Here is a 25902-nt window from a genome sequence, read left to right on the forward strand (position 1 = left end):
CTTTGGTTAGAAATAATAGTTCTTGATTGATTTGCTACTAGTATTTTAAAACCTTTGGATAAAGAAAAGAGAATCAGACCTAGAGCTTCCTGGTTCTAAGGCAACATAGTAGCAGTTAGGATAAGATGATTACAGCTGGATGAGTTCACCTGAGAGCTTGGGGCTCCCTTGTTCCTACTCTCTGGCAGAAAGCTCAGATGTCTGTGGTGGGCTTATAGTTTCTGGCCCTTTGCCAGGAAGCAAAGGAATCATCAGAGCTCTTCCATTAATAGAGTGGGATATTAGATCTATGCTATATTTGCTGTTTCTTAAATATTAAACATTTAAAAGTTAATGTATGATCCAAGTATAGAGTAAGGGCTATGAACATACCCAAGATAGGTATTTTTTTGCAACTATTAATATTTCATATCTACCCTTATTTTTTTTTTCTCGAGATGGAGTTGCTCAGGCTGGAGTGCAGTGGCGTGATCTCAGCTCACTGCAAGCTCCGCCTCCCGCATATCTACCCATTTTTAATGCAGATTTGGGTTTCAGTGCAGGTATGGGTTATTTGGGCTCTGTCTTTCAGAGCTCTGTTAGGAAGCTTTTTCATCACATAGACCAGCCTGGAAGCTTTGTATTCAGTCCTTTGAAGTTTGTACAAAGCACTTTGATCTTTGTTTCTGTATCTGTTTTTTGGAGGGATTATTGATTTGATTCTAAAGAATTCCATTTTATTGCAATTTAAAGATAACAGCTTAGTAAGAAGCATAATTATGAGTATCAATACAATTTGAGTCAAAATTGGACATATTTTAAGTAGGTTAATGCAATTTAATTGTTCTCTGACATCGTATGAGTATTTATTGTCCCCTGAGCTTTTATCATTTCAGGCTTTTTCTTGCTAATTTACATTTCTATAGGTTAAATAAACTATTTAACCAGAGTTTGAGAGCATCTGTGTGCCATGTACTGTGCGAGGCATTTTTAATCAAATATTTTTATGTGCTTGCCAAGTGGTAGACCCTGTCTTAAGGCAGTTGGAATATGGCAGTGAACAAAATCACAAAAGTTTTTGAATTCAGGTAGAGGAGAGAAAAAAATGCATAGAGTAGATGGTTATAAATACAAAAATAAAGCATGGATGAGAGATTGGGTGTGTCAGGTGGGCTAGTTGCAATTCTAAATATTGGGGCCTAGTGATGGGCCTTGCCGTCACATAGCTTCCAGCCTTGTAATAATTCTTTGTTCAAAGAATTGTTGTTCTTTGATCATAGTGTAGAGTAAGGGCTATCAACATGCCCAAGATAGGTATTTTTTGAAACTATTAATATTTCATCTGTACCCATTTTTATTGTAGATGTGGGTTTCAATGCAGGTATGGGTTCTTCTGCCTCTCCCCTCCCCCTCTGCCCTCTCCCCCATGTCCCCCTGTCTTCCCTCTTCCCCCTCTCCCCCCACCCTGCCCCTTTCCTCTCCTCTCTTCTCTTCCTTTTTTTGAGACAGTGTCTCACTTTGTCGCCCAGGCTGGAGTGCAGTAGTGTGGTCATAGGTCACTGCAGCCTTGAATTCCTGGGTTCAAGAGATCCTTCTGTCCTCAGCCTCCCAAGTAGCTGGAACTATAGGCATGTGCTACTGTGCCTAGCTAATTTTTACATTGTTTAAGAGACAGGGTCTTGCTATGTTTTCCAGGCTGTTAATTTTAAGCTCCTGGACTCAAGCGATCCTCCCATCTAGGTGTTTCAAAGTGTTGGGATTACAGGAATGAGCCACTGTGCCTGGCTTGTTTCTTGATGAACACTTCACCATTAGAAGGAAATGCCCTTCTAATCTACTGAAACAGAGCGCATTATCCCTGCTTTGTCCAGAAGGAAATCAAACCTTTGAAAGTCAAGTAAATTGCCGAATGAACACAGTGAGACCCAGATCTGACTCCAAAGCCCGTGCACTTAGAGGTGGTATCAGTCCATGTCAACTTTGGACATATTTGTTATAGAAGAATTTTCCAACTTTGGAGCTAAGGCTGTCTTATATTTCATTCTGAGGTGTTGTGCAGTCAGTTGGCTGGTTCATGGAGTGTGTGTGTTACCTGCGTTACTATGAACTTCCCCTTCACCATTGCAGTAGTTCTATTTTAAAGGACTTTGGGTTATGCCCTGTGGCCACATGACAGGCAAAGGAGCTGCTTGGATACCGACTTCCATGCAGTGGGATACATTTGTATGTGAGAGAGTAAACTCTGTTTACTCCAGCAAATCATTGACTACTTGAATTCCTGGCATTGCATTTCAGAGATAGGACACTAATTTGGCTGGTCCATGTATCATGTCCAAGAGCATGTTATAAATGCTCATATTGAGAAGTGAATGTAAAGTGAGTAAAAGGTAATAATGGAAAGGTCACTGCTTATTGTGTTTATCACAGAATAGGACATCCCTTGTATTTCCAATGATTGTTTTATCATGATAAAAAGTGAAAAGTAAATGAGTGTGTTGGATTAGAAACCTTTATGAGGTTACTGTGGAAATGAGGTCAGGGGTTCAAGAGAGCTCTGTTTTTCCTTCTGCCTTATGATCAAAGTGTGCTTATGATCAAAGTGGGAGGATGTTCAGCCCAGTGCATTCTTTGTCTTGGGCATTGATGGTTCTTTTGTGCTGTGGCTAATTTAATGTTTGACGTGTATGTTGGTTATTAGTCTAAAAAAGGGGCTATATATTTGCAACTCTGCTATTTTTTGTTGTCAGTTTCTAGTGACTTTCCCGACTTACTACTTCTAAGTTAAAGTGCTGGGTTGTTTGTTTGTTTGAGATGGAGTCTTGCTCTTGTCGCCCAGGCTGGAATGCAGTGGCGCAATCTCAGCTCACTGCAACCTCCGCCTCCTGGGTTCAAGCTGTTTTCCTGCCTCAGCCTCCTGAGTAGCTGGGATTACAGGCACCGACCACCACGCCCGGCTAATTTTTGTCCTTTTAGTAGAGGCGGGGTTTCCCCATGTTGACCAGGCTGGTCTCGAACTCCTGACCTCAGGGGATGTGCCTGCCTCAACCTCCCAAAGTGCTGGGATTACAGGCATGAGCCACTGCACCCAGCCAATGCTGTGGATTTTTATAAGATAATTTTCTTTTTACTCAGGAGATAAGCTATGGTTTGAGCACATGGGCTGTGGAATTTATTCTACTTGTTTACTTTTTTGAAGGATAATATACAGAAAAGTATACATATTATAAATGTACAACGTAAATGCTTTTTGGAAACTGAGCACACCTAGGTAGCCAGCTTCCAGATCGAAGCATAAAGAGTTGGCATCCTAGTGCCCCATCCTCTTCTAATCTCTTCTGTCATTCTCTTCCCGCAAGGGTTACCACTGTCCTGACTTCTAACAGCATTTTCTTGTTCAGCCTGTCTTTGTACTTTATATGAATAGAATAATACAGCCTGTACTCTTTTGCATTTGGCTTCTTTTTCTTTCCATTATTTGAGAGGTTGAACTTGTGGTTGAATGTAGTTGAAGGTTATTTTCATTGCCATATGATATTTCATTATGTGGATATGCCATAATTTATCTATTATAATGTTAAAGACATCGACCCTGCTTCTAGTTTTTGTTGTGATGAATAGTACTGTGATAAGCATTCTTGTATATAACTTTTTGTTAACATATGTAAGCGTTTATGTTGGATGTATACCTAGGAATGGAATTATTAGGTTGTATAATACCAATGTATTTAGCTTGAATACATATTACCAAGTGACTTAAGAGTTTAAGTAGTTGTACCAATTTACATTTCCATCAGTAGTGTGAGAGTTCATGAATTTCATTGTTGAGATGTTGTTTTGGGAGGTGGGTGAGAGGTGCATGCTATTTTTAGGTTCATTTCAGTACATGTTTGTTTTCTGGAAAGGAATGGTCTTAGTTGCCTTGTTCATTCTTTGAAAGTTAAGTTAAAAATTTGTCTCTGTGTACTCACATTCTCCTTTTATTTTTTCTTTGTATATATGAATATATATGTGTTTTATGTTGATGTCTTCTACATGCATATATAGATGTGTGTATATTTTATCTTGAAATATACTACTGTACTGTTAGACTGGACAGGCCACTTAGAAGCTTTCTCACTCAGGCTTCTACAAGTCTCTGAATTCACACCGATCCTGCTTAAGTGCCTCTAATGACGGGAAGTGCTTTCTTTTTAGGATGACCCATCCCTTTGTGAAGAAGCATTTTGTTGCTTCTTCAACACTGTGGTGACATCTGCCTCTTTTTAACTTCTCCCATAATTATCATGCCCTTTCATATGTGAGCAAAAAACCCATGATTCTTATAATACTTCAGTGAAGTATTCTTCAGGCAGAGGTTCATGGCTGTTTTTTAAACTGCCACTTTTCAACATTTGCAGGGTCAAAGTCTCTGAGCAGTTTGCTCTGGAGAACTTGGATTAAAAACCTTATGGATGATGGAAAAAAAAAAAAACCTCAGTGCAAAGTCGCTTTTATTTTTCTTTGTGTGTGTATGTTTTTTGTTTGTTTGTTATTGTTGTTTTGAGACGGAATCTTGCTCTGTCGCCCAGGCTGGAGTGCAGTGGCCCAATCTCAGCTCATTGCAAGCTCTGCCTCCTGGGTTCATACCATTCTCCTGCCTCAGCCTCCTGGGTAGCTGGGACTACAGACGCCCGCCACCACGCCCAGCTAATTTTTTTTATTTTTAGTAGAGATGGGGTTTCACCGTGTTAGCCAGGATGGTCTCAATCTCCTGACCTCATGATCCACCCGCCTCGGCCTCCCAAAGTGCTGGGATTACAGGTGTGAGCCACCACATCCGGCCTCTTTGTGTTTTTAAGGTTTTTTCCCCCCATTTCCCAGTTTTTCTTTCATGAACACACTGATCCCCCCTCATTGGGTTTAAACTTTGTTTAAGAAGGAAATACAAAAAATGCATATAACGTATTTAAAAATTATACTAAAACGAATAAAATGAAAAAACAGCACTGCTTTTTATGGAAAACTGACAATTATATTAATGAATATCAATGAATACAGAAAATCAATGCATTATACTTTTGTCAAATCAATGAATATGGAAAAATTCTTCTGATGGAGATAATATGAGCTCTAAGAGATTTGAACTTCCATGTGATATTAATATTCATAGAACTTTAGAATAAAAATGAGTTTTTTTCTAGCTATAATTAATAATTTAAGGTTCACGGATATTACCTAATAGATATTTTCTTTCTTTACAGGCAAGAAGAGACTGATAGGAGAGTGAAAAATGTAAGATACATTTACCTTAATGTAGCATTATAAGTGGTTTTCACTTCCATGTTCTGTAAGAAGGCAGTGAATCTAAAAGTATACTCTACATCTCTTTTCTAATTAAATTTTTGGTTACAAACCCATCAGTTACAAACAGTAGATATGTTTAAATATATGTATTACAATATATGGTTAGATTGTTCAGCTCCCACGTATAATGGAGAACATGTGGTATTTGGTTTTCTGTTCCTCCATTAGTTTGCTGAGGATAATGGCTTCCAGCTCTGACCATGTCCCTGCAAAGGACACGATCTTGTTTCTTTTAATGGCTGCATAGTGTTCCAGAGCTGAACAACGAGAACTCATGGACACAGAGAGGGGAACAACACACATTAGGGCCTGTCGGGTGATGAGGGGAAGGAGAGCCTCAGGATAAATAGCTAATGCATGTGGGACTTAATAGCCAGGTAATGGGTTGATAGGGGCAGCAAACCACAATGGCACACGTTTACCTACGTAACAAACCTGCACGTGTATCCCAGAAGTTAAAATAAAATAAAATTTAAAAGCATTTGGTTAGAGTGGTATAAGAGGATAGGTTACATTTAGGAAGCTGTTTGTTATGTGTTAGTAATATGCTAAAGGCAAGTAAACATATTTTAAGATTTTTATGGGAGTAAATAGGAAACTACCAATTTAGACTTTAAGGAAAAGCACTGAATGTTTAAGGGCTCTGGGTAATTGATCAATGTAGACTCATACGTCTTACAATATTTTATGGAAATTGCAAGAATATCTAAAAATGTTGCAGCTTTATTAAAAAGTTTAACATCCTTATTAAGGAAGCTGAGAATTATTGATGTTTAGGTGATCATTCTGTAAGTTCAATGAAAAAATATTGATTGCTTTAAAAGTTTCATTTGTGTTTTATTTTTTCCCCTCTTCATATATACTAGTAGAGTATATGCATGATTACCTTTTGGAGTCTGGACTTTTGGTCTAAGAACTTGCTCAGAGACAGGAAAATTTAGCAAGAAAAATTAAGATTTTTAATGCCTTTCCCCTTTCCCATAAACTTAAAAGAAAGTCTACTTTTCACCCACAGAGTAATATGTGCTATCATTTATCTACAGTACTCACCTACATTTGAGCTTGCAGTTGGTTGCTAATCGACTGATCTTGTTATTCATGGATTTATTTTTTTTTTTTTTTAAGGTTTTGATAACATTGTACTGGCTGGGAAGAAAAGCACAAAGCAACCCATACTATAATGGTCCCCATCTTAATTTGAAAGCGTTTGAGAATCTTTTAGGACAAGCTCTGACGAAGGTAAGTAAACTACATCTGTGTGAGATTACTGCTGTAATACAGTATCACTACTTTCCCTTCCTCCTCTCTCCTTCTCCTTCTCCTCTATAACAAATATGGCAACTCCGACTCTCTTTGTCCCACTCTCGATTGGACTGAGTAAAGAGGAATGTTACTCATTTACTGGCTTTATATGCTGCCATCAAGGAGTGAGTTGGATCTAATCCAGAGCAATTTCCAAGGTAGAGAGACTTGCTTACCTTTTAATTCTATGTAATTTAATGACACATGCATTGGTTTCCTTCCTTACACACTTTATGTAGCTTAAGTATTTGTATACTCATTGTAAACTCAACCTGTAGTAGAGAGGTGCTTCCTGGACTGTTAACATGCATGGAATTTACTCAATTTCTTTGTAGTAGTGTATGCTTATCATAAATGATAGTCTTTAATGCTCACACTTTCATATCCCCACAACTCTACCATGTTGCCTCTGTTTCCTAAAGAGTAGGACATGGTGTTAACTGGAACTTGATATAAGGTTTTTAAGTTAGAATCCTTTGTTTTATACACATTTCTAGTCATTCATATTTTGGAATCAATGTGACAGCCTTTTGAATGCTTGAGGACTCTTTGCAGAGAGCCAAGTGCCAGGACTGACCGTAGTTCTGCCAAATCTTCATTTATAAGATCCACATGGGAAAAACGAATTTCTCTGGGTAGGGGTATTTATTCAGGAAAATTTTTAGGACTCTGGAGAGCCCTTTTGTGTAGTCACAATTGTATTTCATCATCTAATTAGTAGTCATTGCTTCATGGGTTTCTCTAATGGTTAAATTATACCACACCAGTAAGGCATTTAGCATTAGTCTCTAGCACATTGTAAGGTTGCAATAAATATTAGTTGCTGTGATTGAAAGAAATTTTAGGCCAGGATGAACATGATAACGTCGGCTTGCACCTACCCTGATCTTTAAATAATTTTGCCTGAGCCCAGCCACATGTATTATAGCAAGAGGTGGGATTATAGAGCCTAGAAGATACAGGTATTCCTGTTCATCACCAAAATGTAAGGAGTCAATAACACTCTATTCAAATTCCTTGAATAAGTTAATTCAGGAAATAGCTGAGATATTAACATGCATACACATTGTACTAAGTGTTGGGAAAACACTCATGAGAGATTACCTAACCTCATAAAGCACAATTGTCTAAGATAGGTAAGCATATTGGTCACTGCAATGAAGAACAGTGATACTCTAATGGAGGAATTTCAGGGGGCTTTGAGCATGGGGAGAACCTTGCCTGACAGTTATTTCAGCTAATAACACTTTTGGTTAAAACCTATGTGAGATACTGGGCACAGTGGCTCACACCTGTAATCCCAGCACTTTGGGAGGCTGAGGTGGGCGGATCACCTGAAGTCGGGAGTTCAAGACCAGCCTGACCAACATGGATAAACCCCATCTCTACTAAAAATACAAAATTAGCTGGGCGTGGTGGCACATGCCTGTAATCCCAGCTACTTGGGAGGCTGAGGCAGGAGAATCGCTTGAACCTGGGAGGCAGAGGTTGCAGTGAGCCAAGCCTGGGCAACAAGAGCAAAACTGTGTCTCCAAAAAACAAACAAACAAACAAACAAACAAAAAAACATGTGGGACTTTGGCTTCTGTACTAGGGTTCTCTTTATAGCCTTTGGTCCTTTTAATGACAGTCTGACTTAGGTTGAATAATCCTGGTACAGTGTCTATGCCAGGAATGCTTTATCAAAGACTGTTTCCTGTTACCAGTTTCAAAACCAGAGGAGGTAGATGAAGACCTTTTGGTGTATAAAACTATGGTTGTGGTTCCATTCCATTATAATAAAGTAGGGGTAGCTGTTAGAGGCATGTGACTGTATCATATGTTTTGTATCAGTTCTGTTAAAATCAAAACCAATGTGTTCATCAGGCATTTCCCATTTAACCGGATGCATTTAGGCCAGGATGAACATGATAACGTTGGCTTGCACCTACCCTGATCTTTAAATAATTTTGCCTGAGCCCAGCCACATGTATTATAGCAAGAGGTGGGATTATAGAGCCTAGAAGATACAGGTATTCATTTACTGAGCATACTCAGTAAATGCTTAAAAGCTTATATAAAATACCAGTTAAAAAATCATTGGTGGAAGTTTTAGCACCTCAGTCAGTCATCTTAGAAGTTGGAGGTGACTCATTTTAGTTGACTTGTCAGGGTGCCTCCTTAAAAGCCAGGCACCAGGGCCAAAGGTTATTTTATAACTGAAGTGGCTGTCATCAATAACTTTAACATTTATGAGGTCAAACATCTATCTTGAGTTTTGAACTCTGAGGCCTTAACAACTAAGTGTCTAAGAAACCTGACAGATCTAAACACGTAAATTTTAAAAAGTCTTTCTGTATTTTGAGAAGCATTTTGGCAGCACCAGCACTAGGCCTGGCTTCCCCATCTGCTTGGAAGTGGCAGGATGTAAGGTAGGCACTAGCATTTTCATGACAGGATGTCGACTCTAATGCCAGGGTGTCGGCGTCTAAAGCACATGAAATCTCCCTGAAATCTGCTAGACCTTTTTGGTGCTCCAAACAGTTGTCAAACAATTGAATCATGAATTGATGGTATTAGATCAAAAGTATGCCTGAGACAGCTGCTAATTATTCACTGCAAACTCTTCAGCTTTTTCGTATGTTGAAAATATTTATAATTAAAAATTGAAAGAAGAGTATAACAAATTCCCAGATGTGCACCGTCTGGTTCAATTATTACAATTTTCCATACTGGCTTTATCTACATATGTGTTTATCCATCCATCTATGTTTTTACTTAATCATTTTAATATCAACTGCAGGTGTATTTCTCCCCAAATACTCAGTATGCATCTCCTAAGAATATGAATATTCTTCTGTATAGCTACAATGTTTATTATATTTAAGAAAACTTAGATATTCCCCATTATCTAATATTCAGTTGACATTAAAACTTTCATACTTGTCTCCAGCTACTTTTCATAGCACTTTTTATTTTGAATCTTGACTTAATCAAGGTTCACATAATATGTTTCATTGTTAGTAATTACTAGGTTCTTTAAATTGTCTCTGTATTAGTAAGCTCATCTGAAAGTAACATTTCTGATTTTTACTATGACAAAATTATCTTCACCATATAAAACATTGTAGTTACTAGATATCCATTGATTACGATAAGTCAGGACTACACCATGGACTTTATAAATTTTACTCACATCCTAATGTTTAAAAAGCCAGGTTATATTTTGTGACTGACATTCACAGAAGAATGTTAGTTAAAAGTGCTTGTCTTGAGTAAGTTCTATATAATTCACAAACCTACAGTTAACCTCATTTGCAATGTTTCTGTGTATCCTTTCTATGAGCCAATAAAAAACTAATATTTTATTTAGGTCCATAGAAAATACGTTATGTATGTCAGCAAACAAGTATGCTTCCCTTTATTCAACAAGAAGGATAAGCCAGCGGCCAGGACCTTAGAACCAGGTTGTGTAATTAGTGAGAGTACATGAATTCTGTGAAATTTATGCCCACTTGCTCCTTTTTATTTTTCTGGGGGGAGTGTTAAATAACTTCAGTTGTTAAGGTTTTATGTTATATAAGCCATCACAGATATTTCCTGGAGATAGAGTGAATATAATCTTGCTGATTTATCTCCTTTTGGATGACTAAGTTAAGGTTAGTTTTTCTCTTTGACTCTTTTCACATTTATTGCTAGAGAACTGTAATAACTGAGTTTAGCATTTCAATGTTACTCTATGAACTTTCATTAAACTAGTAATTTTCCTTATTTTTGAATAGAACATATGTACTGGTTTATTAAATAATATTGAATATCTCCTTATTGTTACTTTGAATATTGAATACCTCCTTATTGTGTCAGTTGTGGGGAAACAATTATAAATTTATTTTCTGTTTTTCATCAGCTTTTTTCTATGTCCGACAGAAGCCTCGTTGCCTTACATGTCAAATGAAACCCAATTTAAATTAGGCAAACAAGCAAGTAATAACCGATTGATGATATTTTTTGGAAGTTTATTTAACTTACTATTCTTTAAAAAATGTTTCTTTAGGCACTCGAAGACTCCAGCTTCCTGAAAAGAAGTGGCAGGGACAGTGGCTACGGTGACATCTGGTGTCCTGAACGTGGAGAATTTCTTGCTCCTCCAAGGCACCATAAGAGAGAAGATTCCTTTGAAAGCTTGGACTCTTTGGGCTCGAGGTCATTGACAAGCTGCTCCTCTGATATCACGTTGAGAGGGGGGCGTGAAGGTGTGTTGTGTTTTGGCTGTCAGTTTATTTGTTTGCATATCAATGGAGAACCGGGAACAAGAGAGAATAGAAAAATGGAGCGAAAACTAGGCAAAAATTTCACTTAGAAGTGGATTTTCATAGAGACTCAAGTATAACTGGGGGTTTTGTTATTTTTTTCTCCTTCATGATGGTGATAGCTTCATTTTTGAAAAGTTTCATTTCTGGAAAGGACTGGGAGGTGACAATTAATTGTGACCTGTTTTATCAGTGATCATCTATCCTGGCTCTTCTGTCTCCAGATTCAGGCTTAATTTGTGTTCACGAGTTCTATAAACTGATACATCTAAACATAGAAAGGAATATAAGATTCTGCAAAAAAAAAAAAAAAAAATCTCTTCTACTTTCTGAGTAACTTTCATCCTTGGCTTTTTTCAAAAGATTAAAAAAATTCTCTTAAGCAAAAACAAGAGAGATATTTTTACAGTTATTTCTATAGATGAGAAGAAATGACTATCTATCATGATAGAATATTATGTTAAACTTTGTAGATTGAATAATATACCACCACCTAACATGCTGGTAGAAATCCTCTTTTGGTCCTTTCAGGGTCAGAGCTAACCCAGGACAGAGCAAGTGTGAAAGGAACATGTTAGAGGCATTCTGTTGTGGGAAGGAACCTTCTTTCAAAATTCCAAGCTTATGGTCAGTTCAGTTATTTCAATGCACATCTTATTCCTGTGGCTACTTGGTATAGCATCAGCAATTTCTGACTGCACATCTCCAGCTATTCAGATTTGATTAGATTGAAATCACAAGTAAAGTTTTTTTGAAATATTTATATGCTTCTACTGGCATCAACGTGAAAACATTGAGTTCTGGCTGTGAATTTCTGCTTGATTGTTAGGGATTTTACATTACTTGTGTATTTGGAATATTACTTTTCTATTTCTAGATATTTTTCCCAGCATATCTATGACAAAAATGTCAAAAATCAGCAAACTTAAAATAATTGTACAGTAAACACACATGTGTTTGTCGCCTAATTCCACCATGATGTTTTACTATGCATGATTTGGCTTATACCCATCTCTCTCTCCTCTCTCTCTCTTTCTTTCTCTTTTTCCCCCTCCCTCCCTCTTTCTTTCTCTGTTATAATTTAATCATCTTATTTTTGGAGACATTTCAGAATATATTACACTTGTCCTAAATACTTCAGTATGCACATCATTAACTAGAATTTATTCTTTGTTTTGCTTCTGATGTGAAACTTATATAAACACAACATACTGTGAATTTGTTTTCCAAAAAATCAATCAACAATTTATTAAGCATGGTAACAAAAAACCTGAATGCTTTATCTTTTAGAGTAGTAGTTTTTAAAAATAAAAAGTGTGAAAGGCTATTTAAGCATTAACCTTTGTAATTACTGCCACATGTATTGGCTGTTTGCTGTCAAGGTAGGACAGATTCATAGCCTAGATGACGATTCCAATACGTTTAAGGAGATGAATCTGAGTATGTGATTCATCTGAGTGGTTAAAGCTGTAAAAGCAGAGGCTGAAATTCTGAACCCGCTATATTTCTTTGTCCTGACTGAAGAACCTACTCCGTGTAATGATGGAATTTATATCTAGCCAAGGAATAAAAGGGGAAAAGATAGAGGGCATGTGGGACTATGCAGGCTTCAGTCAGTTCAGATGCAGTGGCCCACCCAGCAGTGTGGAATCTAAGGCGTCTTCTCAGATCCTAGTTGGAATAGACACCTGTCCATGTAACCAAAAGCAGAGGGCTACTGTCACATTCCTTTCTGATCTTGGAAATGGGGCTGCAGACCTTGTTTGAAGAGTGTGGAAGTGAAGTCTTGGAAATTACAACTAAGCAGGGAAAAAAAGCCTGGGATGGAGGCACCTGGATGATGAAACTCTTTTGTGATCAGCGTGTTAAAATTCTACTGCTACCCTCTAGATTGTAGTCCTAAATTGATGAACGCTATAATACAGGGTCATATTTTTAGGATAACAGAATTGCAATGTCACATGCTCTAGTTTTACATGAAAACTCATATCAAGAATGATATTTTGGGGGGGAAATTATCTGCAGGTACTGTACTGGGCTAAAAAAAGACTTTATCTTAAAAAGTAAAATAGTCTAAGACTTTGAAATTCCACATGTATAGATTTTGGCAAGAGTAATTGATATACTTATTGGAAATGAGAGATAAATGTCTAATTTTTTAGAAGGTGGTAAAAAGAAAGCACCAGTTTATTGACTACTACCCCTCATGGTCATAGCTGCGTTTACTTTCTCTCTTTTACTAAGACTCTACTCTCCTTTTACCCGTGTCCCTGTCTCACAGCTGTATGTTAAGCGACTTCCTATAGACTGTTCTCAGTGTTATTTACTGTAGCTTCCTGCCAGGCAGGAGGGAGGGGAAGAGACTGCCTCTAACTCAGGTTAACCCTGCAGGTGCTCTACCTGCTGAGAGCTTGTAGCTGTCAGGCACTGTGCACAGCCAGGCCCGGAGAGAACCCTGGTGAGAAGCAAGTAACACTTCCAAACCTTTCTAAATGCACAGGAGGCAGGAAGAGAAGAAGGGTGGGAAAGAGAGACAACTTGGCTTGGATCTGTAGTGTTGTTCTCTCCCCTTTTCTTCCTTTGTCTTTAAAAGAGTAGATTTATTATTCTTCTTCTTTTAAGAAAGCAGATTACTATTTGTATCCATCTGACCTTGAGGTGTATCAAAGGGTGTTCTTTTGAATTTGTGTTTAAATGATTTTGAATCATAATACAAGGTTCCCAGTATAATTTCCATGGCCACTCAGAAGAAACTGTGAGTTCTGTGCTCTCATTTGGGCATAAGACTTGAGATTCCTTTGGAACTTTAGAAGTCATCCAGTCCAACCTCTTATTTAATATCTGATTCTGGTTCATCAGATCTATCCAGACCCTTTACAAGCTTGTTGTTGTTGTTCTGCTTCTCTTTCTACATCCTTCCTGATCTCTCCCCTCACATATATATTGTAGATAGCTGCATGCCTTATTTTAAATTACTGAGTTCCCCTAGAATTACTTTTGCATGTTGTTTTAAGTATCTGTGACTCCATTGCTAGATTTTATTTCTAGGTATTACATCAACAAATCTTATGGAAAATCATGGAGACAGAGATTGAGAAGAAAAGGGGCTCACTAGTAAAACAGGACATTTTCTGCTTAGAGCCTACAACAGCAAAAGAATGTACTGCATGTGCCTCCAGTATGCAAAGCAAGTTCCTCCTAATGGATCTTATCACAACTTCGTGACAAATTTCTAAAAATATTCCCTGCAGTTAGCAGTAGCAGCACTGGGTTTCTAAGGGAAAGACAAAGCAGGCGCACTGTGTGGGTTTCAGTTAGGCGAATAATCTGGAGAGTAAAGCAAATTCTTGTGCCTCCTTTATAGGTTTTGAAAGTGACACAGATTTGGAATTTACATTCAAGATGCAAGATTATAATAAAGATGATATGTCGTATCGAAGGATTTCAGCTGTTGAGCCAAAGACTGCGTTACCCTTCAATCGTTTTTTACCCAACAAAAGTAGACAGCCATCCTATGTACCAGCACCTCTGAGGAAGAAAAAGCCAGACAAACATGAGGATAACAGAAGAAGCTGGGCAAGCCCGGTTTATACAGAAGCAGATGGAACATTTTCGAGGTACTGAAATGGGTGTGATTATTGAGTTTCGTATGCGTTTCGAATGTGGTGGGATGTTAAATGTGGTAAAAAGAATGGCTCTTAAATGTGTCTCATAGATCATATATTAAGCTTGACTTGTGAGAATATTTTTCATCCCTCTATTTTTAGTTATACATATCTTGAAGCCATTTCTTCTGTTTTAGAATGTCAGCATGTGATTTGCTAGGTCTTTTTTTAGATGCATGACTTCAGTTTATTGGTATTTTTCAGCTTACCAGATCATTTATATTGTTCATGATGAGCCCTGCCATGTAATATTTTTCCTTTTTTGATCTTAGTGGACATGAAAAGAATCCTTTAATTTCTCAGCAAATTAGCAGAACAGAGTGTGGTTTTGCAAATCCAGCTTCCTCTCACGGGGAGGCGTACGGTTTTGAAAGTGGTTCGGACTCTGAGGATGAACGAAGGTTTCCTGACATAGTTTTGGATGACTTAGCCAACCGTAGATTCCAAGTGAAAAAGAGGCCCCAGAATTTCATCTCGAAAATCACCTCTCCTAATTCTTGTCCGCAAATGTTTTCTCCTGCTGATATGTTCGCCATGGGGCTGTATGAACTGATGAGGTCAGAAATACTTGTCCTGGATCTGGCTGTCTATCATGCTGCTGATTTTAATTCAGAAAGTAACACCCCAAATTGTTATGTGCCTCTTTCTTTTAACACAGCTTTCTAATGAAGTATCTTTGGCCCATGTGTATCTAGCTATCCTTGAATTAAAATGAGATGCCGTTATAATAAATTTGTCCTAGGAGTTGTGGTGGTGATGAGAATGGGAACTAATTTGCTTTGTTCACAGTGGTGTAAACTTTGTGAACCAGAAAGCATGCCGTTTGTGTGTTGTGTCACAAATGCTCATACAGTGTCTTAACCAGTTGGATGTTTTGAACAGTAATCAGAGGAGGATTTGGGGCACCAATATGGAGAACTGGCCAACTGTACAAGGAACTTCAAAGTCCTCTTGTTATTTGGAAGAGGAAAAAGCAAAGACAAGAAGCATACCCAACATTGTAAAGGATGATCTTTATGTGCGCAAGCTCAGTCCAGTCATACCAAACCCAGGGAATGCTTTTGATCAGTTTCTTCCCAAATGTTGGACCCCAGAAGATGTGAACTGGAAAAGAATAAAAAGGGAAACTTATAAGCCATGGTATAAAGAATTTCAGGGATTCAGGTTTGTCGTTGTGCATGTTTCTATTATACTATTGTACATTCAGTACCCCAGCTGGGGTTCTATGTGCATGTTTTTTATAATAATAATAAGAGAGAGAGAAAGTCTAATTAGTTCTCTAGTGTCTACAGAACCTATATAATGGAAATGAATTTCTGTTTAAATTTACACCTGAGGATCTAGATCTCAAAAAGCCCTGTTCCATACATAGTCGTAGCACGGCATTATTTTTAGTAGTTCTGTTTTTCTCCAATTCTTTGTCTCATTCCCTCCTCCCTTCTTTTCTTCATGTCACTCACAGTAGAAGGAATTCAGATTCTGAGGATGAGGACTCAGGTTCTGACAGAAGCGCCACCGTTTTTAGTAGAGCACAAAAAGCAGAGCGTAGGCTAGACGGCAACTGCCAAAGACCTTCACTCTTGCTGGAATTAGCTACCAAACGGGCTGTAAAATCACCGGACTCCCATGCAGCCAGGAGAAGCAGTAGTGCTTCGGATGAGCCCAGGTGCCCCTGTCTGCATGAGCCTGCCTGCTGGGGGTCTGGCCTCAGACACCCCTCTGCCTGCTTCTGCTGCTCCATTAACCTGGGAACTGATTGCATTGAATCAGGAAACCTGACTCATTTAGTGGACTTAGTACAAAAGCGTAATGTATAACATGCTGCTTTCTGTGCAACTACATCAGCTTGGAAGTCTGTAGGATTCAGCATTCTTCTTTAGCACAATAATGTGTGAGACAGGATATATTTACATGTGGCAGTGTTTTTGAAAAGCCAGTTCAAAAAGTCTTGTTAGAAAGTTTACCTAATTTTACAGTTTTGCTGTGTGTGGAGATGTGGAACAAGGAAATAACTTTCAGGTAGAGACTGGGAAGGGCAAGTCTAGGGAAAATGCCAAGGAAAGATTCCTTGAGCTCTTTTATAAAACTTCAGAGCAATTTATTTTCCCTTTTTCCGGCTGATTACATATACCTATTGCATAAAGTGCATGATGCCCAACTTGTGAAACTTTCAAAGATTATTCCTTCTTCTTCAGGGGGCACTTAGACCATGGTGGCAAATGGAATGAGGGGTACCAGGGGCCAAACACAGTGGCTTATGCCCGGAATCCCAGTACTTTGGGAGACCAGGGCAGGTGGATCACTTGAGGTCAGGAGTTTGAGACCAGCTTGGCTAAAATGGTGAAACCTTGTCTGTACTAAAAATACAAAAATTAGCTGGGCATGGTAGGGGGCACCTCTAATCCCAGCTACTTGGAAGGCTGAGGGAGATGAATTGCATGAACCCAGGAGGCAGAGGTTGCAGGGAGCTGAGATTGCACCACTGCACTCAGCCTGGGGGACAGAGCAAAACTCTGTCTGAAAAGAAAAGAAAAGAAAAGAAAAAAGGGTACCAGGGAGTGGCTTTTATGTGTGCCTGGGAGGGGTACTTAGTCTATACTCCAGCCCCATCCATGACCTCTATGGTGCCCAGCTTTTCCTGAGAAGTATGCTCTGCTCTTATTTCTTTAAAGAGTATCCAGGAAAGTCATGGGTGTTGCATTAAATGCTAGTCTATTCCTAGCAAGAGTCCCCCAATGGTCCTCTAAAATAATTTATCCTCAGTAACGGGCTAGTTGGTCTGCTAATTACCTTTGGCTAGTCAATCTGCTAATTACCTTTTCTCCCCAAACTTAATAAGATTCTCTTTCATTTTTCCTCTCTGTGCATCAGTCAGTTTTTACTGCTTCAGGCCCTCCAAACATACTCTGATGACATCTTGTCTTCTGAAACACATACTAAAATTGATCCCACTTCTGGCCCAAGACTCATAACCCGCAGGAAGAATCTCTCTTATGCACCAGGCTATAGAAGAGATGAGCTGGAGATGGCAGCCCTGGATCCTGACTTAGAGAATGATGATTTCTTTGTCAGAAAGACTGGGGCTTTCCATGCAAATCCATATGTTCTCCGAGCTTTTGAAGACTTTAGAAAGTTCTCTGAGCAAGATGATTCTGTAGAACGAGATATAATTTTACAGTGTAGAGAAGGTGAACTTGTACTTCCGGATTTGGAAAAAGATGATATGATTGTTCGCCGAATTCCAGCACAGAAGAAAGAAGTACCACTGTCCGGGGCTCCAGATAGATACCACCCAGTCCCTTTCCCCGAACCCTGGACTCTTCCTCCAGAAATTCAAGCAAAATTTCTCTGTGTACTTGAAAGGACATGCCCATCCAAAGAAAAAAGTAATAGCTGTAGAATATTAGTTCCTTCATATCGGCAGAAGAAAGATGACATGCTGACACGTAAGATTCAGTCCTGGAAACTGGGAACTACCGTGCCTCCCGTCAGTTTCACCCCTGGCCCCTGCAGTGAGGCCGACTTGCAGAGATGGGAGGCCATCCGGGAGGCCAGCAGACTTAGGCACAAGAAAAGGCTGATGGTGGAGAGGTCAGAGTGTGTTTCTGCAAGGATTTTGCTTGTAATGGATGATCTTGTGTAACTTTTCTCATGCAAGAAAGCAGCTCATCATGTTGCTCAACTCTGCATGTCGCGTGCCATTTTGAAGCATCCCGTAAAATTTAATTTGCTTTGAAAAACGCTCATTTTGTAGAAAAAGTGCAATTCCATATTTGCATATCTCTAAATAACTTATTTAGGCCTCTAAATAACTTGTTTAAGACTACATATACATAAACCTTGCCTTTGACTTAAGCAGTACTGTGGTACTATTCACCAATATGAAGTTTCATAAAAATGTTTTCCAACATATTTCTGGACTTCTCATGTTCAAGCATTTCTGTAACAGTCTGGTGATAGTTTGGTTTTATGTGTCGCTCACATTTTAGAGTGTCTGATTTTTTTGGGTGGTAAAATTTTCCCTGAAAATATGGCATTGCAAATTTCATTTAACTTAAAATTTTTTTGGCCTAGGTTTCTTGGACTATCATTTGTAACTTATTTTTATTTATAAAGTTCAGTGTAAACATTGATGTTAAAATGCATGAATGGTATTTGTTGTCTGCTGAATTTTGTGTGTATGTAATCATGGCCATTTTGATAGTTCGTATTATGCAACTTGCCTTTTTGATGAATGTTCAGTTGGTGGAACTTAGGGATGGACAAATCTGATTAGGTTAAATAAAATTAGAGGATCCAAATCTAACTTAACAGTTCCTGACAATGGGAAGCCTTTTCTTATGGATTTGTTAGCTCAGAGTAAATTGAGGAAATTCTTCATTTTGCTTAATCTGAATTTCCTGACATAGGAAATTGATGAGAACTTGAGACATGATCAAGAATGTGATGGAAGAAGTGACCTTTTGAGATTTGTCCGTTTCCAATTAGATTCTTAAGTGAAAGACATTGAATGTTTAGAAACTAATATGACTGGGAAAAATGACTTTTTAATTTTTGGTTTTCTGGTTTCTTAGACTCTTTCAAAAGATTTATGGTGAGAATGGGTAAGTTATGCGGTTCACAGTAAAAAATCTGTGCCTATTTTTTGTTCTTTGTATAATTTACCATATTTCTGGCATGGCATGTCACTACATGGGGATGTTGTGTGCTATGCATGAGATTTTTAAAATGGGAAATGTTTGTTTTGCAACCTAATGGCAGTATTTCTGTGTCTTGGTGCCCAGTGCATGACAAAATTGTTTTATTAAAAATTTAAACTAGCTCCATCCCTTCTTTTTTCCTTTTTAAAAGTTTAGTGAGTTGATTAAAAGTAACAAAAGCACTAGCCTAAGTTTAGGTATATATATTTTGGTATTTGGTTGCTACATGGGCTAAAATTCTGATTTATGGATGCTAAAGCCCAAGTTACTACATTTTAGAAAATCAGTAATGGAAAAAGAATATTAGCATTTACTTCAAGTTTAGAATACACCCAGTTGACATTATCCATATAATCAGCCCACTGGGAACTTCATCAGTAGGGATGCGTTAATCTTCCCTAGGTGGTATTTGGAAGTATTATATTTTCAAGATTCCTGATCAGGAGAGAAAGGTATAATATGGCTATGTTTATGGTGCAAAATTGGCCTTCAAAAACTGCAAAAATCTTCTTAATTTCTAATGTCATTGTCACAAAAACTACATTTTTTTGTTCTTTTGAGACGGAGTCTTGCTCTGTTGCCTGGGCTGGAGTGCAGTGGCACAGTCTTGGCTCATGGCAACTTTCACCTCCCAGGTTCAAGCGATTCTCTTGTCTCAGCTTCCCGAGTAGCTGGGACTACAGTTGCATGCTACCACACCCTGCTAGTTTTTGTACTTTTAGTAGAGACGGGGTTTCACCAGGTTGGTCAGGCTGGTCTCAAATTCCTGACCTCAGGTGATCCATCCACCTCAGCCTCCCAAAGTGCTGGGATTACAGGCAAAATCTACATTTATAGTAAATCACTTATTCATTCTTAGTACAAAATCACAAGGTGGCTGTATCTTAATATTTTCCACTAAACCTTCTGTAACTTTGTATATCTAAGGGCCAATAGTGTTTGAGCAAGAGGAAGAGAGTTAAAGGATGAAAATGTTTTAATCTGCTCAGGCCTTAGTAGCTAAGTGACTTCCCTTACAAGGATTTACTTCATCTATAAGAATCTCTAGTTTTGATAGCTTTTTATAATTTTGATAATTCAGAAATGTTGGAAGCTACTAAACGTAAAGCAGTGTCACCATCCTGGATGCCAAAGGTGTAACTGAGCCGTAGGCAACAAATTGCAAGTGCTTGTTAGCCACTGATTTTAAAAACCAGGGTCCCTGCATGCTTTCCGTGTGCCATGCAAAGGCACATTATCCCCTTTCCGGCTCATCTGCATGACGCTTAAGCATTTGCTACTTTCAAGTCATAGGAAAGCTGTTTTAACTTGATTAAAAACCTCTTTGCAGCTTTAAGCATGTTGAATTGTAACTTTCAGAAAAATTTTCATTTGTAAATTAAATATAACTTTATAATGTAAGCAGCTCTCAGAAATCGTTGCTTTTCTTAAAGGGAATACAAGTACCCAGAGTACAAGTATGTGTTGGGAATGCCAACATGTACAGCCATTTCAGTGGCTGGATGTGTTCCCTGCAGTGACGGGTAAATTATATGACTGAGTTAGAGAAGAAGACAGAAACCTAAAACCAAAACTTGAAAAGCTAAAGATTTTTCTGGATTAGGGCTAACAGCAGCAAATGTTTTCTATCCCAAGATAGTTGTTCGGATAGTACAATATTTGTTTTAAAGGCTGTTCTGCATGCAGTTCAATGCCAAGGTAACTACACAAATAAAGCAAGATTGTCTGTAAATTGAGACTGAATAATGCACAATGTGTCAAACAATGGAAAGTATTATAATATGAATGTGTCCTCAGAAAACTCAAGTGTGTTTTGGACCACTTGAAGTCAATTAAGTCAAATCTATAACAAAGGATTTTTCTCCATAGTCAGTTACTAGGGCTTTTTTTCTTTTTTTTTTTTTTTTTAAGAGATGGAGTCTTGCTATGTTGCCCAGGCTGGTAGGCTGGTCTTGAGCTCTTGGGCCCAAGCATTCCTCCTGCCTTGGCCTCCCAAAATGCTAGGATTACAGATGTGAGCCATCAGGCCTGGCCTACTGGTACTTTTCTTAAGTAGATCTGCTGCAGTGAAAAGAAAATAGAAATTTAAATTGGATTAAGTGTAGGCTTTTAATCTAGAACCTGTTTCATGTTTATGCTGGGTGATATTTCTCTGAACACAATGTTTGTTGTCAAGCTTGGCATAGTTACCTGGAAAACCATTATTGCTCAACATGCTGTCATTGAAAAATAACTGCCTATAACATGGATGCTTTCTTTTTTGTGAGGACTGGGTTAAAGAGAAATGTGCAGTATCTTTTGAAGTCTGAGACTGTTAATTTCTGGCTTGCTTTTTATTTGGCATTTAACACCTGTCAGTTTGCTTGTTTGTTTTTAAGATGCTTTGTGTGTGGTAGTCATTTCTTCTATGCACTTTGATCTTGCATGGATTTATGTCTGTATGGTTTCATGAAACTTGAAAATTTGGTCATGTGTTTTGGCAGAAGCAATTTATGACAAAATTTGTTGTAAGAATATGTAGAAATAATCTTGTATATGATTAAGCTGTTGAATCTGTTGCCAGTGTTAATAGGAAGTGAACACTGATTTCACATGAAGTTGTAATAAAAGACAATTAAGTCACCTACATTTCACTTACGGGTTTGGCCAAAAGATTCTGTAGAATTATAAAGGCTTATGACAGCAAAAAGGAAAGGGGAAAAAAAGCCAATGTCAGTTATTTCTAGGGATTTCCCTCCACCCCCAGGAGACATTTGGCAATGTCTGGAGGAGTTTTTTATTGTCCCATTGGGTGGGTGGGGGTGTGTGCACTACTGCCAACTAGTGCCTTCGTAGCCAGAGATGCTGCTAAATGTCCTACAGTACACAGGAGTGCCTACAACAGTTTTCTTGCCCCAAAATGTCAGCGGTGGTGCTACTGAGGAACCCTCACTGAGAGTATACATCTGTAAATGAAAAATCTTCATCACATTGCCTTTTTATTCTAGTGTATGGTAGTTCCAAAGCCTCTTGCCCAAGTTTTAGCATTGATTGCTCTTCAGAGAATTCCTGTAGTACCTAATGGAAATACACTAAGAGGTACATAAATCAGTATATTCCTGTCTCCCTCCAAAAGCTGGGGAACCTTAACCCCAATATCATGGAATTTCTGTTTGCTGTATAAGTCTATCCATGATTTTATATTTGAGAAAATTTGCCACATTCTGGTCCTTTTTAATCCATTACTCCTTAGATTTTCACCTGCAAAGTTCCTGGAAGTGAGTTCTAAAAGGAAACGCCTTAAAACTAGCCAAAAAGTGCCAGGAGCATAGTAGGCAACCTGCACAGTGGGAGAAGAGAGTGAGACTTTAGCAACCTTGTTTATGATTGACAACTTCTTCCTTAAACTTCCTCTTTTTCCTTCTAAATGCTATTTTTAAAAAATTCTGTTCAACAGAAAGGCAAGATGCTAGATCTGTTATTTTTTGGAAAAACTCCAGTTGCAGTTCTAAATTGGAGCCTTTCCAAATAAGGAAATACAAATGAAGCAGGACTTGTAAGAGACATATGATGTGATTTGCCAGTTAATCATCCTTCATTCAACACAACATACTAGAGCCGCGCAATCCTTCATAGTTTTCCCAAACAATTTTCCTGATGCTATCTCTGGTACTTATCTCAAATCTGTGAGGCCGACAGATAGGGATGTGGAGATAGAGAAACAAATACTGCAGCTTTCCCAAGGACATGTGGCTTGTGAGTGGTAGAACCGGACTAGGGCTTTGCCTTTGAGATAATTCACGTAGACTGCTTGGCGAGGTTGCTGGCACACACAGTAAGCCCTCAGAAGCTGAGTATTATGCCATTAATGCTGATAAGGGAAGGAAGAATTCTTTGTGATCTGGCCTGAGAGACTCCTTCCTCTACTACAAAAGTTCTGGATTTTATCACTGTGGTCTGGAGTGACCTCTCTGATTTGAAGCAGCTTGTAGAGTTAGCTTTTGGGAGATCCCAAACAATCATGTTCGCTTTAGTGAGAATTAGTATATGGCCCAGAAGGTTTTAAAAATGCAACCCACACAGTCAAATCCAGTGCTCATAACAATCCCTTCCTCACTTAGCAGGTGAGAAATGGGAGCTCGGAAGTGAACTGATGTGTGTTAGGGTGGGGTGAAAACTGGCACCATGGCTGGGCCTGCAGCCCTCCCCTCCTGGCTCGTTGCGGTGCCTGGCTCCAGCTGCTGTACAGTGTGTGCAGGCTCAATGTGGGTAACCTTTTTTTACCCTAGGGAGTGAACTGTGCTCACATTCCTGCCTTACACAGGGACTTGTCTACTCCAGAGTGTATCTGGTTCACTTTGTTCACATTAAGGACTGCCTGTGTGCCAGGCTCTGCTCCGTGTTGGGGACACCCCGGAGGAGGATGCAGCCTCCGCCCTTGAGAAGCACATTTCATGGGAAGACATCTTAGCACTGCATGGTGTAGAAGGATTAGGGCCAAAGGAGAGCAACCCCGGGAGCTGCTGGGCCTTCTAGCCTTCCTCCCATCAAAAGATGATTAAACTTTTAGCATCCCTTTTTTTGTTGTTTGTTCTGGAGTTTATGTAATCTCGTGTGTTGAGTGTCTAGATACCCCTCATGCCTGGTTCTTGAAAAATTTTTCCTGCCTCCTCTTAGTGAGTCTATCATAGTATTAGTTCAAATAGCCTCATTCTTCACAGTGTGACTTACGTGAATTTGTATTCTCAAATTCACACAAATCAGTTTTATAACTAGTCATACCTAGTTAGATATATTACATTAATAGATCCATCTATATTCATATATGTCCTCATATAGTCTCTCGATATAATTTATTCCTTAATAGTCCTTAATAAATCCTGTAGAACTTTCTTCATAGAACTGTGGATAGCCATAATAATCTTACAAAAAGAATTAGAAACATTTTAAGTATAGTAAATTTTACTTGATTAAATGTTAGGAAACCTACCTCGTTCTTACCACAGACATTGAATGAGTATATCCTGCATGCCTTGTGCTGCTAATAAGTTTTCCTCCTAAGCAACACACGACTTGTGAGGAAGAGAATCCAAGCATGCATGTACACACACAGACACACATGCACTGTAACAGACATAAGGCTGAGGGTTCAGTACCATGATAAAGGTGTAGCTGAAGCAGTAGAGGGGTTGAGAGAAGGGACAGGGCAGCTTTGATATGGATGAGCTGGGAAGACTTCATCAAAGTGCTGAATATTATCTAGATCATTAATTTAACACATTTATCAAGCACCTATTGCAGGCTGGGCTCCCCTTCAGGTACAGGTGATATACCAGCAAGCAAATCAGAAAATTCCTGCTTTATAATCTTACAGGGCAAGGCAAGTGATATGTAAATAAATGTACGCGATGGCGAGAAATGATATGAAGGAGAAAGGACTAGGGACAGGATGGGTCAGGGTAGAGGGGCATTTATTGTTTCTGGTAAGGTGGTCAGAGAAGGAAACATAGAGGGCACATTTAAGCAGATGCCTGGAAGTGAGAGAGGAGCTATGTAGATATCTGGGTGAAGAGCATTCCAGGCAGATTGAAGAGCAGAGGGGAAAGCAGGAGGTGTGAGCAGGGCAGGGAGGCCAGTTGGCTGGAGCAGAGGGAGTGGGGGCATGGTGCCGATGAGCACAGAGAGGTAGTAGGAACCAGGGATGGCAGACCTCTTAGGTTTTGGAAGAACCTGTCTTTAATTTAACTCTAATGAAATGGGAAGAAAGGACTGGGTGCTGAGCAGAGGTGTACTGTGATCTGAGTGCAGTCTGAAAGGACCTGTCTGGCTGCTTTTGGGTAGGAAATGGTGGAAGCAAGGAGGCTGTTGTAATCCAGGTGGGTGATGTGATGTGATTATTATAATAATTGTAATAATCTGGGTAGGAGATGATGTAATAATTGTTATAATCCAGGTAGCAGATGTGATTATTGTAATACTTGTAATCATCCAGGTAGGAGTCACTTGGATCAGGGTGTAATGGTGGAGGTGGTAAGAAGTGATTGTGTTCTAGATACATTTAGAAGGCAGAGGGACAGGATTTACTGATGGGACCAGTTACAGTATATGAGAGAAAGAAAGGAATCTGGGATGACTCCAAGATGTGTGCCCTAATGTTGGGAAGGATAGAGGTGACCTTTACTGATACAAGGAGAGTGAGAGCTGACCAGGTTGTGAAGGGGACAATCAGATTTTTTCTGTGACAAACCTGAGGCCTATTAGACTTCCAAGTGGAGAATGAATAGGAAGTTGGAAATACCTGTCCGGGGGTCCTGAGGTATGAATGGCAATTTAAGAAGTTAGGTATACTGGTAAAGGGCTTTTGAATCAGAGGAAATAGTTTAGGAAAGATGTTTGTTGAAACTGGAGGTTGGGTGTTAATTCAAGAAGCCATTTTGGAAGTCTAGGTGAGTTGACTGTACTCTGATCTAGGGTGTTGGCAATAGAGATGGAAAGAAAGAGACACTGAATGAAAAGACTTGATAACTAATGGAAAGTGGGGAGAAGGGAGAAACAAAGGTGCAAAGTGGTTCTTAGGTTTCAGATGTGGATGACTGGAGGGCAGGTAGCAACATTAGCAATCACAAGAGGAAAAGCAGGTTTGGG

The 25902-nt window shown here is 38.9% G+C and overlaps 1 protein-coding gene across 1 annotated transcript in view; it reads left to right on the plus strand.

The window, feature by feature from the left end:
• LOC105512432 (LIM domain only protein 7) overlaps nucleotides 1-25902 on the plus strand; it is a 194271-nt gene that overhangs the window by 158500 nt on the left and 9869 nt on the right. Inside the window, exons 5-11 of the mRNA XM_011942886.1 lie at nucleotides 5220-5250; nucleotides 6448-6561; nucleotides 10658-10856; nucleotides 14278-14530; nucleotides 15461-15742; nucleotides 17450-18169; nucleotides 19153-19182. Of these exons, the coding sequence (XP_011798276.1) occupies nucleotides 5220-5250; nucleotides 6448-6561; nucleotides 10658-10856; nucleotides 14278-14530; nucleotides 15461-15742; nucleotides 17450-18169; nucleotides 19153-19182 (1629 nt within the window). The remainder of the gene's footprint in view (nucleotides 1-5219; nucleotides 5251-6447; nucleotides 6562-10657; nucleotides 10857-14277; nucleotides 14531-15460; nucleotides 15743-17449; nucleotides 18170-19152; nucleotides 19183-25902) is intronic.

This window comes from Colobus angolensis, unplaced genomic scaffold (assembly GCF_000951035.1).
Source record: "Colobus angolensis palliatus isolate OR3802 unplaced genomic scaffold, Cang.pa_1.0 Scaffold211, whole genome shotgun sequence".
In the NCBI taxonomy this organism is placed as follows: domain Eukaryota; kingdom Metazoa; phylum Chordata; class Mammalia; order Primates; family Cercopithecidae; genus Colobus; species Colobus angolensis.